This window comes from Paramacrobiotus metropolitanus, unplaced genomic scaffold, assembly GCF_019649055.1.
Source record: "Paramacrobiotus metropolitanus isolate TYO unplaced genomic scaffold, Prichtersi_v1.0 Parri_scaffold0000157, whole genome shotgun sequence".
NCBI lineage: Eukaryota > Metazoa > Tardigrada > Eutardigrada > Parachela > Macrobiotidae > Paramacrobiotus > Paramacrobiotus metropolitanus.
In genome coordinates, this window is record NW_026570377.1 from 63,024 (window position 1) to 77,121 (window position 14,098).

Here is a 14,098-nt window from a genome sequence, read left to right on the forward strand (position 1 = left end):
CTTCCAGCCTCTGGTTATCAAGGTGGACAGCGCCCCCATCAGCGGCGATACCACGCCCTCCGACACGCCCCTTCCGCTTCGGCGCCACCCAAACGCCGTCTTTGTGGGCACGCCCAAAGCGCACAAACGACCCCGAGATAGCAAGTCTACGGTGGAATTTCCCGAGGAAGCATTTGGAGATCGCGCCAAGATCACAACCTACACCGTGACGGAAGAGCATTCCTTGTCGTTGACGGTGCCGGGTCAGCAGAATCCGACGCCCACCAGGATCGTCTTTGGTCCCAAGTATGACCCACCAGTACGACCATTTTCCGATGGATCTGTATATTTGTAAAATATGCTGATTTGCAGCTGTTCATACACTCGTTGCTTAATCCAGTGAAAGGTTCTTGTTTGATAGGTGGTAAACTGGTAATTAACAGTCGCGCGGTATCATAATACGTTTCATAGACTGCACGGTCACTAGTTAATTTCTTCATCAGTTTGTGTTATTTAACGTTTGTGTTATTTAACGTATTGTAGTTTTTTCAGACCGCGCTTTGAATTGGTTTATGCTTGTGCTGCTATGTTTACTTAAATTAATAACGATAAAATATGTGATTCACCGTAACGCCGATTATAATACCAATTTCGATTATTGTCATCAAATTCATACCGACCGTTCACGGTTGCAGAGTACTGTAACTCCAAGTAGGAAGTAAAATGCCTTCATATACATAGAATGCAATATGGTTTGCAGAAAACTCGGGCAAGCGAAGCGAGCCCGCTTAATCAATTTTAAACAAATCTAATAAATGTATTTATGGGCGATTAAATTTTGACCATACGCATACGGCTTCCAGATACCGTTCGCCTGACACTGACGCATACTCACGTGTCAATAGTTTTGTGATGTTCGTGCAGAATCTGATGCTTTTTTGTGAGGAGTAGGACCATTGGATCAGTGAGGTTTTGGAACAAATTTTGGAGTGCATGTAAATGTTCCTAGTTTCATACTGTATATACCGTATATTAAAATCTTAATAATTAAAATTATTGTGGATGTGCAAATTAGTGCAATAGGCATAGATTGATATTCATTTTGCATGTACGAGTACAGTACTTGCAAACATAAGAACGCATTCGCAGCGATACGATTTTGCCGGCCATTGCAATACAGCAGACTCGATTAATGTTCGGGTTGGTGCACTTGAAAGATTTTTGTATCCCTGCCAAATCAATGCTGCCGCTTGCCAAAAGTGATTTCTTTGAAATTAATGACCAAGTACAGCAACACACGGCTTTGTGATTGGGAGAATAGGCAGTGTTTAGGCTAATGGGAGTAGAAAAGTTCGGAACATTTAACGTCTCATCCCCGGTCGGTTCCGGCGCGTCATTGCGGGGCAGCGGGGCGTGGAAAGACCGCTCTGGCGTCGGGCCTGTTAGGTGGCGTGATGTGACGAACGCTATCAGGGGCATGGATCAGCAAACCGTCTACACTGTACCCTCACCAAGCATAGCTCGTGTCGCCGCTTACCAGTCAATCTGCCAGAGTGGGGGCGCTAATCTCGTTGTCTGGCCTGGATGCACTGACTGAGCTGTCTGTTGGTGAAAGACTGGCGCGCTTGTCAAAAGTGGGAAGATCGTTTTCGGCGATGCATTAACACCGTTTGGAGTTTATAGCTGTTTTAAAGTTTTAATTCTTGCGATAAGGAGCGAAGGCTTTTCAATCCGTACTCATCACGCTGCCAACCATTATCATCGTCACACGTTAACTGATCGTTAGCTCCTGCAGATTGTGTGTGGATTTCACCGTGCTTTGATCATCAGGCTCGCCGTTTCCTTGTCCACAGGATGGCCTCCCAAGTGTTGTTCCTCGTGAGCTTTCTGGTGTTAGGTAAGATTAAGATCAGTGCATACGAAGACATTAGAATAAAACTGAAATTTTTACTAGTTTTTTTGTTAACTTAAAGAACTAAATTCATCAAAAGGGACGTAAGCAAACAGGAGAACATCTGTATGCTTCTTAACTTTTGTGTTGTTTTGTCTTTCTTTGTGACTTAACAAGTTCATATCTTTTTTTGTTTTTCGCAGTTTTTCACTCTTTTTGAGGTATGTAATATGTGAGACTTATTGAGTTCGGTTTTCGAAATAATGAATATGATCTCATTGATGTCGACTCCTTACAGTTCGTAATGCTTTTCCGGCTGTGCTCGTCCAGATATACTTTAGATGCTTGAAATTTCATTTGAACGTTTTCCCGACTTCATTTGATTTTCGAAACTATAATTTTGTAACGATTTTGTGATTACTTCTGAATTGTGATGACCATAGCCATAGGCCGTAGCTGAATATCAAGAGTCAAAAACGACTCAAAAACAGGCCGACAGTTTGCAGAATACAAATGCTTGCTGTTTATCACGATCAGAAATTGCTATACTCACCGGTCAGTTTTAGTACCTTACAAAAATTATATGGTCATTATGGTGTTGGCATTTTGTTGCTTCATATCGAAATGGTATACCAGAACGCAAATTTTGAAATTTATTTTGTCTGTTAACGGATACGATTAGTGGCTAACCGTTAGCCTGTCGGTGTGTACATTTGATTGTGTATTTTTTGCTATCATTCGTTTGCATAACTACAGTATGCTGCGGCTGCAACCTTATCAGATTCCTGCCGTTTAATAGGTAAAATACCGTATAAACTTCTATACTTGTATGGTAATTCTAAGTTCTGCTGCAATTTTACTTTATTTACACGGGCTGCAACGGTCAACCACGGTCGGCATATTCGCCAGACAAGCGCTCCTACGGAAAACCGGAAATTTACTGAATCACATCCTTTAATTACGCATTATTAGTTATTACTTATTACTAATGTTGTAGAAATTAGAACCCGACGTTATCCGGCAGAGCTGCAATTCGTAGTCGTAAATGACTCGTACTTTACATTGTACCATAGAAGGAAGTCCTGTTCCGCAGTATAACATAGTTTAATAAATGTGAATCTTTAACAATTTCACGAAAACGTACAGTGCTCAACGAAATTCAATTACCACACATATTAACAAAACTCAAGTCGAATTATTTTTAATGGAACCGTTTCGTAGCTACAGTAAAATATGCCGAAATTCTTCTAGATTAGGAGATACCTTACAAATGCGGTATTGCCTTCCCATGGTGGGTTCTGCCCTTGAGCGATACTGAAATTGAAGAGAAAATTACAATCAGCAACATGCTGATTTAATTTCGTTTTCAAATTGTGGTCTTTTTTTGCATCAATAAGTACAGATATTTAGCATCTGCAAGCAGACAGTTAACAGTTTTACATTACCATATAGATATAGTTTTACCGGTTTATTCAGTCGTACATATTCTAAGATGTTTCTTTCTAAGCGTGGACGTTTTCCTTCGCAGGACTGTTTAGGAATGGCGACTGTGATAAGACTAGGAGTGATTGGGGGTACATCAACGATGCAGGTTGGTAAAAATAATTCTGTTTCTTTGGTTTCAGTGCGCTTGCCGTCAGACTACGGTTTTCGGCTGGTTCATTAAAATATATCCGTAAGAAATAATTTACGTTATTGATCTGACTGCTTTGTTCCATAAACAGATGTGCCAGGACCGGGAAACTGGAGCCGCGTTGAACCAAAGTGTGCCCACGACAATCAGCAGTCGCCGATAGATCTCAAAGAAAAGGAAGCCAAATTCGATGCTGGACTCACGGCCATCTCCTTCGCTAATTATGATACGCTGCCGAAAAACGAAACGTGGACAGTAACAAATAACGGACATACCGGTACTACTTAATAATCTCACACGCATTTGTTTTGCAGTAGATAAAACGTAGTAATTTTTCGAATTGTACGTGACGGAGTTAGTTTTATTATGAGCAACATATTAAGAAAGTTTTCGAAGTGAAAGTATTTCTTGTGGATTTGACATGGAGTTTTGCGGGAGAGGAACTGTAAAATAGGAAATTATTGCTTCGTCAGTCTAAATTATTTTGGTCTGTCAAAAAATAACTTTTGCATAGCGGGATATTATGAGTAGAAGGATATGCAGTTAAGACATCGGTTTATCCAAAAATGTTATTTATTGTGATCCAGAAACATTTCTTGCGAAACTGAAACTTAAACTTACCCGAGTGCGGAACAAGGCTATCGATCGAATTATATGGTAATTTAGTGGGCTCTGGTTGTGTTTGCGATAATGATTGTAATCGGGTCCGATCTAGCGCACAATGCCGCCGCGTCTCGTGACCTCTGATCTGGGCTAAGTAGTGGAACTGGAAATCATCCGGGCATCTTGCAGTTCTTCCAATGAGCAATTCTCAAACATTAAATACATAATCGGATGTGCTAAACGTCGAATCGATCAGAAGTGTAAAGGCAGCCTATAACTGCCGGCTTCGGCTGGTTTTACTTTGGAGAGACAGAAATCTGTCGTGGGTAGAAGCCGAGAACTGATTAGACATCACAGAGCGGAACGATTGATGACATGACGGGATTTTTTGATCAATTTTTCTGCATGTCTTCCTTTGCGGATGCAGACAGATGGGTGCCGACCCCGCTAATTTGTATTGTCGTTGACCTTCAAACTTTCTAAATCTTTCGGGATAGTAGTTGCGCTCGTACGGCTCAAAACCCGAACCGGCTCAAACACAAAATATCATCCGCTATAAAAGGCACAAGATTGTGGTAGCACGGATTTGTGAAAGTTTTCCGTAAAACCATCAGTTTTTCCCGAATGTATGTACGATCGTGTGATTTATGAACAAAGTACGTATGACGGTATTGTAGCATGAAAATCTGGACATTTACCTAGATTTTTTCCGTAGCGAGCCAGATGACACAACGTTTTTCATGCTTGTCCTTTATCTTTTGCCTTTTATGAATTGTTTGTGTTGAAATTTTGTGATTCAATTTTTGGAAGATAATTACGCTGTTGCAGTTCAGCTGAAAGGACACTATACCTGCGCACCTCACATTCAAGATGGTGGATTGCACGGAAATTATGACGTAGTGCAAATACATTTTCATTGGGGAAAGACTGATTTCCGCGGATCGGAACATCACGTTGACGGATTCCAGTATCCTCTAGAGGTAAGCGTCCGAAGTCCAGTGGCCAGAAAAGCCTCCTGATGGCCATTTTGTAAACGGTCACTTAAATTTCTCGTATCATGTTTGAAATGAATATGCTTGCTGGGATTAATGCATATTTAATTTAAACCTATTTACGGTCGATTCCAGATAAAACAGCGTTCCGCTGACAGAATATTCTGTACCGCAGTTTCTTTCTAAATGTGCACTTATCTACATTGTTTTGTGTATCCTTATTGTCAGATGCATATTGTGCATGCCCGTCGTGACAATCCTCCGACAAGACTAGAAAAGCCGAAACAACTTGCCGTTGTGGGAGTATTTTTCAAAATCCGTAACGACACAAATGAAGATTTGGAGCCGCTGCTGGAAGTATTGCCCCAAGTGGAGAAGCCAGATAACAGTACGAATCGTATGATTTTTTAGCGTTAAACATATGATAGAAAATAATAATTATGATAGAACATATACGAGCGTTACGAGTACATATGATAGAACTACGTATTTGCATGTAAGCGATCGATGTAGAGCTGAGCAGTGCGTTCAGTACACAGTGAACTGGAACTGTAAACTCCAGCTGTTGAAAGTTTGACAGGAAGATAAATGAGAGACTCCCACGTTCATAATTATTATTAGAGCATCAATTAAATATTTTGTCAGTTGTCGCTTTCAACGAGACTAAGCACATCCGGATTTTTCTGGCGCAGAGCAGCGTTTATACTGCAAGTTTTTTGGTTGGGCGATAGTGTGGAGAGAAGTTTTGGTTATTGATTATGGCTTATGATTGTAAAAAATGTTTTAGAATCTTAACCTGTACTTAACAAAGTAATTAAAGGTTAGCAAACTGCGAATAGAAAGCAGTAGCACAAATCAATAACTGAGTTTGCTGGAAACTGAACTGAATCACTGAGAAAAACTGCTAAACTTTAAAATAACGTGTAATATAAAGATAATACCTTGGTACAGCACATCGCTGATAGACAGATTACTACAGTGGAAATGGAGTTAATAAAAGAATTACTTATTTGCGAAACTACTTTTTTGCGAGTGAAGGTCATGCATAAACTGATCTTGGCATCGTTTAACAGCAGGTAAAGCGGTAAAACTCAAAGGATTCAACCTGAAATCATTCCTTCCCCTATCGCCAAACTACTTCCGGTATAACGGATCGTTGACTACGCCACCTTGTGATCCCATCGTTTTGTGGACTGTGATGCAACAGCCTGTTTTTCTTTCCCTAGAACAGGTAATTAGTTACCCTGTAACTACTGCGGCATCTTCAAAATGCGTTCTCCCTGTGTTTCTAGCTTCAAGCGTTTCGGAAACTCATGGCGCATCATCATCACGAGCACCCCGTTAACGAGACCGAAGTGAAGTATATCGAGGAGAATTTCCGGCCCATTATTCACGATAACCGGACGGTGTATTTGTATTCCCGTGCGGCAACACGCATGGATCAGCCGGTGTTTGATGTAGAAATAAAGCCTACACCGTCTTCCGCTTCCCGAGTGGTATCCCTCTTTTACCTGGTTATGTCATTTGTCGTGATTTTTGGGTAATTGGTGTTCCATGGAAGCGGGTTTGAGTCGAGTTTGCATTTTTAGTTTCAAGCCAAAGGATATATTCAAGTTTTCATTTGCCGGTGTGCGATACTGATTTTGGAGAGTGTAGAGTTTTGACTGTGGGTTCGGTTGTGTGACCGTTTGGTGTACAGCAATCCGGTTAGAGTCGTTCGTTTAAAAATTAAATTAATTGAACTGGATGCAGTCAGTAGGTTGGAATTTTTCCCTGATTGGTTATTTTCTGAATTTAATTAATTCAGCTGTCATTCGTTTTCCGCATGCCTGGTTATATCTTAATAATTCCGTAGCACCTTTTTTTGACGGAAATTAGGCCGGTACTTTACTTCAGTGGTACAAGCTCTTGTATTGCCATAATGCCCAGTTTTATTGCTCCATTTTGTAAATAGTTACACAAACTTGAAAACACCAAAAAGGGTTAGAGATTATCGAGTTCATAACTTGATAGGTTGAAAGACTTTTTCCAAAAGCTCTCTTTTCAATATCTCTTTATAAACCACACAATCTCTTTATAAACCACACATTTTTCAGCAATCATAGTAAAGTTGATACTGCCTTTAGAGGGATGTATTTTCTAATACATAGCAATAACCTTGATACGAACTGTAGTAGTGGTGACACCTTATCACCGTTTGATCGGTCCACTAATGACATTTTCACGCAAAAATACGTTCCACGTGCCGGTAAAGGTCTTAATATCGACATCGTTATTAACTATAATTCTTTGCGAAGGGTTTCTTGATCCGCATCGTTGACAGGAATCATTGGGCGGTAGATAAAAATCTGCAACATGCTAGTCTTAAAACATTGACGACTTAACAACTAGAGTAATAAGCCGTATCTGTAAATGTACTGTAATAATATATATCTCCAGAGAACTCTTAAACGATGGTGGTGTACTCGTATAGTAGAGTTCGCAGAATAATTCTGTCATGATTACGGACCAGCAGAGCTAACTGTGGCTGCTATTTCAACCTATTTGAATAATGCCCGCCTGCATTTGTCCAGTCACAAAAATAAAAAAAAAGGAATGCGGCTACATATGATAATTAGGGCTAAGAAAAGCAAATGCCTGTAGATACCTCTTTCAAAATATAGCTGTGTGGTCAAAGTTGTGCCTATCAATTGACCGTTTTCATCGATGAGTGTTATCCGGAAGTGGAGATGCGCTGGACGGTAACCGTCGTCGTTATATCGACCAGGAAAAACCGTTGAGAGGCTGAAGAATCCGTCTTTGGTGGTTGTAAAGCGAGTCCGACACCACTACATCCAGATATTATTGTTTTTAGTTTCCGACGCCACAATACTTATTGATGAAACTGGTTTTGCATGTACAAAAAACTCACAGGTTCATTTGCCTAAATGCGCAATTATTGCAAAACTTTTCTACTAAAACCTTTTTTATTAATTTTTAATTTCGATTTTGCAGATCACAGTGCACTAAAGCGGTTTATATTCATACATATATACTTTGCATAAGTCCTCTGTACAAGGCGTTATCTAAAAATATTGCGTTATTTACATAATCCGGTTTGTCCATACGGATGTCGCTGTACTCGCCGTTAGCATCCGCTTGCCAGACGTCCATCAATGCGAATGCCGGTTTCCCGCAAGGGTTCCCTTCCGTATCCACCACATGTACTGTCCCGTTAACAAATAAACGCGTATGTGCCGGATTATTGAAACAGACGCTGGGCAGGTCAGATGGAATGGTGGCATTGAACAGTGGCGCACTGGGTTTGTAATAAGGTCCCAGGACGTCCGGCGTGGTAATCATGCACTGCCCATTGCTACCTGTACATTATCGTTTAGGTTTATCGCAGCACAGAGGAAACTGGCGCGCGACATGACATTGTCGACACTCACTTGCTGCCTTCAAAGAACGACGTGAGTGGTAGCATTGCACACAAAAGTTTAGCTTAAATACAAAATGACGAAATTTTCAAAATAGTACTCGCATGTAATTCATCGTCAGGTTACAATATGTACTGTACGGTTATAAGTATACTAATCGTAAGTGGCAAGAAAATTATTTGCAGACGTATTTGAAAAATAGTGCATACTGCGTGTACTCGTATGAGTCGTACCTATAGCGAATCCATTTTGGGTCGAAGCCATGCCAAACAAATATAGCACAAGAAAGATCATATAAAAATACATGGTTATATTGCGCTTACAGTATTAATATTGCTAGATACTGGTTAGAATTACCAGCATAGACAGCGTAAAAATTATGATGCAATGAATCGAAATATAAACGTCCTGGTCAGATAATCACGTCGGGCAACGGATGGTACACCAGGTAGATAAAAAAATTAATTCCAGCGCAAGTCACATATAACTTCCAAATTTACTTTGCTACAATTTGGCAGATTGCGAATTTTTCGTACAATACTGCATACCCCACTGCCATCGCCGAACGCCACTAGTCCTAAAGTTAAGTGATGCTCATGATAATTCCGATATCGGACGATCGTTCACAACTTCAAATGGCGATATTATCGTTAAGTTAAACTGTAATTATTCTACTGGGTAGTACGTATCTGTATACCGCAGTGGTTATGCAATTCTAACCATAACCATAAGTATGCACTTTAAAATTTCCTTAAAGAGTAAAACTGCTTTGCCATAGCTGCATAAACGGGTTCGATTCAGCCGAAGTTTATTTCACTGACTCTGCATAAGTACACTCTTTGTAGAAACTTACCAGGGCATATTTTCCGGGTCCAAATTCAGAAAATTCCCATCTTTTGCAGGAAATTAGTAAATACCCATAGTGTAATTAAAAAATTAATTTCATGTGCTGATACTCATGGGCGTGGCCAGAAAAAATAAATGAACACCATAACGCTACATACAATTATTACAATGCACTGTACAGGCCGTTTATGTAGACAACATTGTGTTTCTGAAATTTTATTAATTAACAAACAAATCTTGTGTCTTATTCTCTCAAGACTCAAAGCACGGATACGCGGCATAGTAAACCTGAAACAATATAGTTATCAGAAGATAGTCAGCCCATAAAAACGAAATATGCATGAAAATGTGCTCGAATACCTGCAGAGCTGTTGTATCTGCAGTCTATTTTGTAAATTTGCAATGATGGGCGGCGCCTTATCAACATGTGCACATAAAATTATTGTTTAAGCATTTCGCGGTCGTTCAGTACAGTACTCGCATCCTTCAGCAAAACAGGAGATTTTTCAGGGTTAACGTTATTAGTACAGTACGAAAACAGCCTGCAGGAGTACTGCAAAAATAGCGCATTGTAATAGTACGTAGTACGTAATAGTAATTATTGTATTAATTTTATTTTTTCTGGCCACGCCCTTGAGTGTCAGCACATGAAATAATTTTTTTAATTATACTATGGGTATAAACTATTTTCCTGCAAAAGATGAGAATTTTCTGAATTTGGACCCGGAAAATGTGCCCTGGTTAGTACTATAGAAGTACACAATATATATATAATAGTTATAATACTGTCTTATAATTTTGCCGGCCTGTTGTGTACCACTATGTTGTATACGTTATTGTCTGTGCTGAACAAAAATGTCTTTGAATACCATGCAGAAAAGTCGATATGAAAATGACTAATAGTTTCAGCTTGTACTTAAAAAATTACTTTGTTATGCTGTGCTACGGCACCGTATCCAACTCTACGGTATAACCCGTGCTTGCACCTTTAATAGCCATGTTGCCAGTTGCGTTTCATCCATCCCATTGTCCGCGCTTCTATATTAGCTGCTTCTTGCGTAACTGCGGCTTTATTAGCATTTTAATTTATCATTAAAAATTAATAAGATAAGTCAACACTTTTAACAAATTTATTGCGTCCTGCATCACTAGGCGTTTTGCGTCGCTTGCGTTAGACCTTTAATGGCCTTGGCAATGCAATCATTTGGACCGGTGTAATTACAGAATGGCTTGGCGTCCACATATTTCGGTTTGGGGACATCGCTCGCACTACAGCCGTACTTGTTGAGGAAGGAGTTAATAATTTTGTCAAAACCATCCTTATCTGCTTGCGTGAGCTTGTTGGGATGGGTACGGACGCTGGCGTAAACGTAGGGACTGTCGCACGTGTTGGTCTTCGTGTTGGGAACGATGCAGCCGTAATCCAGGGAAAATTTGGCGTTATCGTAATACAAACCGTTCATGTTATTCAGCACTAAAACGTTCCCGCAAACATTCTGATTAATACCGCTAAATTGATTGATGAAATGCACTTTTATATGTAGACAGCCGGCACTGCGTACCCGGCATTTGGGGACCTTGCGTGGACACGCCGAACCCGATTTGTTGACCACCGGATCCTACCGCACCAGTCCAGAAGCCGGTGCGACATGTGTTCTCATCGGGTGCATCATACTGTGAATATTCTATCCACTGCCATTGAGCGGGAATGTCGCTTAGCGGAAGTTCACCCGCTCCGATATTGTGAACGTTGTACCGCTGGTTGATGCTGCTCGGTTCGCTCGGATATAGTTTACGGTACAAGTACCACTGTCCAACAAGCTGAAAAACCATGCACAATAAAATGCACTGATAAAACATTTTTTATAACGAAGGAAATGAACTACACAAGTCAATACTGTGTTTACAACTATCACACTCAAAGCTTTCGAACGAAATTAGCACAATTGTACCTGACCTTTGTTGGTTCGTGCCTCTTTTCTCCGGGAATGACCAGTGGCCACTTGCAGGTGTTTCTGTCGGCTTGAAGAGCTAATTTGTTCTTCGCTTTAGCGGTACTAGTTGCCGTCACTACTATCTCGCCGAGCCCGTTGATCATTCGCGTAGCGCAGTCGGGAGGCGGGACGAAGTCACAGAACGGCTTTTCGGCGTCGTATGCCTGCTTTGGAATGTCATCGACGGTGACGCAGTATGGTGCGAAGAGATCATTCAGGATCTTATCGTAAGCTTCTTGGTCTTCGTCGGACATCTGATCCGGTCGGATGCGCGATTCGGCATGGATGAGGGGCGCGTCACAAAGTTTTGGATTTTGGCTGTTCTTCTTCAAACATCCGTATTCGACCATGAATTTGGTGTTGTCAGTATAGAACACAGCCACATTCTCAGGATCTACGACAGGCAGCAGCAAATTTTTTATGTGTGTCCAGTATTTCTTGCTTCTCGAATTCAGACGCCAAACACAATTTTACGAATGTACGAACAGCGCACTTCGCATATATTTGACCAGCAACAATTCGGCTTTCGTGGTCCGTACAAAAAGGGAAAAGAACAGTGCCCGACGCGTTGGGATTAATTACAGCCAGGAAATACTTGACTTACGAATAACGAAATCATCGTCCGGTGATAGACCGTATCCAACCTTCTTGCCGTTGTTTGAGTACATGCCCATGTAATATTCAACATGGCACTTGTTGTCCTCCTGATTTGTATAAGCCGTAGAGACCCAGTATGCGTGTGCAGGATCACTGGTCAGTGGCGTTGTCGTTGGACCGATACCGGTAACGTTGGCGCGTTCATTAAGGATGATGTTCTTGCCTGGCTCAACCATACGGTACCGATACCACATGCCGGTACTCTGCCCAAAAAATTATGATGCGACCCGTGGATCTGAACAAAGTTACGGTATATCTGTTTCCTGTTTACTACAACCCGCGCAGCGTATATGTATCATAAAATTTAATGTTATAGACTCTATGCTACAACCGTTTGTCACAAAAAATTTAATGTATTAATTTGCTGAAAGAAAACATTTCTGGTAATAAGTCATCGAATACAACTGCACCGTATATGTAAACTAGATGTGTACTGATACAATTGATTCGCTTTCTGTGGTTTTTAACAATAAGTCAGGCGCACCTTTTCTGGCTGGCATCCGGATTGTGGCTGGATGGAAGAGGGAAAAGCTTTTTCCGTGCATGGCGGTACCTGCGACATTCCAGCCGCTATACACCATCCTTTAAAAGACCGTATCTTTAAATTTTTGTGAACGATTCTGGATGATTTTGCAATGTTGAAAATTTAATCATTTTAACTGATGTTAATCTGCGCAAGCTTATCAGATATGTCCACTGGCAATTGAAGAATAAAGATTGTATATTTTTGTAAACCCGTAATACGGATAAAAATAAGCACAATCTTGCCACTACAGATATATACTCATACAAAAAATTGAATGCGTTTGCAATAGCTGTGCCCACGGAGCACTGCCAGAAAATATGTGCTGCAAATTTGTAATTACATACCTCCTAAAACAACAACGTAGCTCCACTTGCTTTCTTGCATTTTCCGTTTTGAATGGAGTTTATAGGAAATGAACTGCGTAGTTAGCGTATGAAAATTTAACTTGTCTTGTGGTACTTTCCTTAGGATTCTGCGCGAACGCTTATAATACTCGTAATATGGATTTGTAAAAAATAAAAGTAATTAGGAGAACACTTCATAGAAATCTGTGAGAGTTACTTGTTGTGGTCCAGGCACAGTGGTAGAACAAGTCCGCTACAGTGTTAGTTTTGTGATATTTTTCTCACCGCAACCCTTACGGCTAAATATTCCAGTTACCACCCGTTACCAGTGTCGCATGCATGTTTACCAGTAAAAAACGGACAGATCTCTACTTCCCCCGCAAACAAAGTATCTGCCGGTTTTCGTTCATTTTGTATGCCCAAAACACGCTTTTGAAATATATTTTTATGCTTGGAATACAAACTCAGCGAAGAATGTGTCAGCGTTCAATCCGGTTCAAAAGATTTGTTACCAGCGGTGAATTTCGTTTTCGCACCTACGAAAATAAACAGTGCTGTGTTGCTGATTGTGTCACCAAAAAAGCTTTTGTTGACGATGACAACTCAAGCCAGCAAATAGCTAGCACAAGATCATATTCTATACTTCTATGCTTACCGGTCCTTCCTGCAGGCTAGTTCCAGATGTGAATAGTGCACTCAGAAGCAAGACAAATTAATTATGATGGTGTTCATGACCAAAGTCCACTTTCAAGCTACTTACCTTTGCGTGTTTCTTCAAAGGGCAACAGCCATCAAAATAACGAAAAGGTCAAGCGCAGGGACACTACGTCACAGTTTACCAGTGCAATGATGAGCCATACTTCCGGCGTTTCGCCTTTTCTGCAAGCTGGGCCCCCACTTCCTTCTTTTTTCGAACTCGCGAGGACATGTGAATCCACTATAGTGCACCAACTTGTTGCGTCCCATACAATCGACATCCCGTAATTGACGGACAGGGATTAACGTCATATCGTGTGGTCTTTTCCCGTTGTTTCCGGATAAAGCGTTGTTTTAAGTGGGAAACTTGGGAAACTTGGGAAACCTACACTTTCACAACTTTTCGCTATGCTTTCACAACAGTTTTTACCCTATGTTAGCCTGTCTTCCTTTCGTTTATTTTTTACATGTACGGGATACTCTATGGTGGCCATTCGCTTTTAATTTTCCACACGCAA

The 14,098-nt window shown here is 40.7% G+C and overlaps 3 protein-coding genes across 3 annotated transcripts; 1 reads left to right on the top strand and 2 right to left on the bottom strand.

Annotated features, from left to right (window-relative positions):
- Positions 1 to 1,570: 1,570 nt before the first annotated feature.
- Positions 1,571 to 6,849, top strand: LOC129599890 (carbonic anhydrase 1-like). The gene is made up of 7 exons (XM_055498241.1): positions 1,571 to 1,876; positions 3,399 to 3,461; positions 3,595 to 3,780; positions 4,935 to 5,086; positions 5,327 to 5,486; positions 6,172 to 6,329; positions 6,391 to 6,849. The coding sequence occupies exons 1-7, from the start codon at positions 1,834 to 1,836 to the stop codon at positions 6,640 to 6,642; spliced, it is 1,014 nt and encodes a 337-aa protein (XP_055354216.1). The 5' UTR covers positions 1,571 to 1,833; the 3' UTR covers positions 6,643 to 6,849.
- Positions 6,850 to 7,016: 167 nt separating this feature from the next.
- LOC129599893 (chlorocatechol 1,2-dioxygenase-like) lies at positions 7,017 to 9,085 on the bottom strand. Its single transcript, XM_055498244.1, has 4 exons — positions 8,751 to 9,085; positions 8,186 to 8,457; positions 7,746 to 7,926; positions 7,017 to 7,446 (listed from the first exon to the last, which is right to left on the bottom strand). Exons 1-4 carry the CDS (start codon positions 8,821 to 8,823, stop codon positions 7,289 to 7,291), a joined length of 684 nt encoding a protein of 227 aa, XP_055354219.1. The 5' UTR covers positions 8,824 to 9,085; the 3' UTR covers positions 7,017 to 7,288.
- Positions 9,086 to 10,343: 1,258 nt separating this feature from the next.
- Positions 10,344 to 13,674, bottom strand: LOC129599889 (uncharacterized). Its single transcript, XM_055498240.1, has 7 exons — positions 13,540 to 13,674; positions 12,885 to 13,420; positions 12,499 to 12,596; positions 11,962 to 12,217; positions 11,321 to 11,751; positions 10,926 to 11,184; positions 10,344 to 10,837 (listed from the first exon to the last, which is right to left on the bottom strand). The coding sequence occupies exons 2-7, from the start codon at positions 12,922 to 12,924 to the stop codon at positions 10,512 to 10,514; spliced, it is 1,410 nt and encodes a 469-aa protein (XP_055354215.1). The 5' UTR covers positions 12,925 to 13,420; positions 13,540 to 13,674; the 3' UTR covers positions 10,344 to 10,511.
- Positions 13,675 to 14,098: the final 424 nt, after the last annotated feature.

Bases quoted from the DNA above. Each gene is read 5' to 3' on its own strand.
- LOC129599890 (XM_055498241.1), top strand. From the start codon at position 1,834: ATGGCCTCCCAAGTGTTGTTCCTCGTGAGCTTTCTGGTGTTAG. The intron at 3,462-3,594 runs GTTGGTAAAAAT...TTCCATAAACAG, and splicing joins GGGGTACATCAACGATGCAG to ATGTGCCAGGACCGGGAAAC. The intron at 6,330-6,390 runs GTAATTAGTTAC...CTGTGTTTCTAG, and splicing joins TTTTTCTTTCCCTAGAACAG to CTTCAAGCGTTTCGGAAACT.
- LOC129599893 (XM_055498244.1), bottom strand. From the start codon at position 8,823: ATGTATTTTTATATGATCTTTCTTGTGCTATATTTGTTTGGCATGGCT. The intron at 8,458-8,750 runs GTACGACTCATA...GATAATGTACAG, and splicing joins CCAAAATGGATTCGCTATAG to GTAGCAATGGGCAGTGCATG. The intron at 7,447-7,745 runs GTATCTACAGGC...AGCATGTTGCAG, and splicing joins ACAGCTATATTTTGAAAGAG to ATTTTTATCTACCGCCCAAT.
- LOC129599889 (XM_055498240.1), bottom strand. From the start codon at position 12,924: ATGCAAGAAAGCAAGTGGAGCTACGTTGTTGTTTTAGGAG. The intron at 12,218-12,498 runs GTGCGCCTGACT...TTTTTTGGGCAG, and splicing joins CCGGATGCCAGCCAGAAAAG to AGTACCGGCATGTGGTATCG. The intron at 11,752-11,961 runs GTAAGTCAAGTA...TGCCTGTCGTAG, and splicing joins GGACGATGATTTCGTTATTC to ATCCTGAGAATGTGGCTGTG.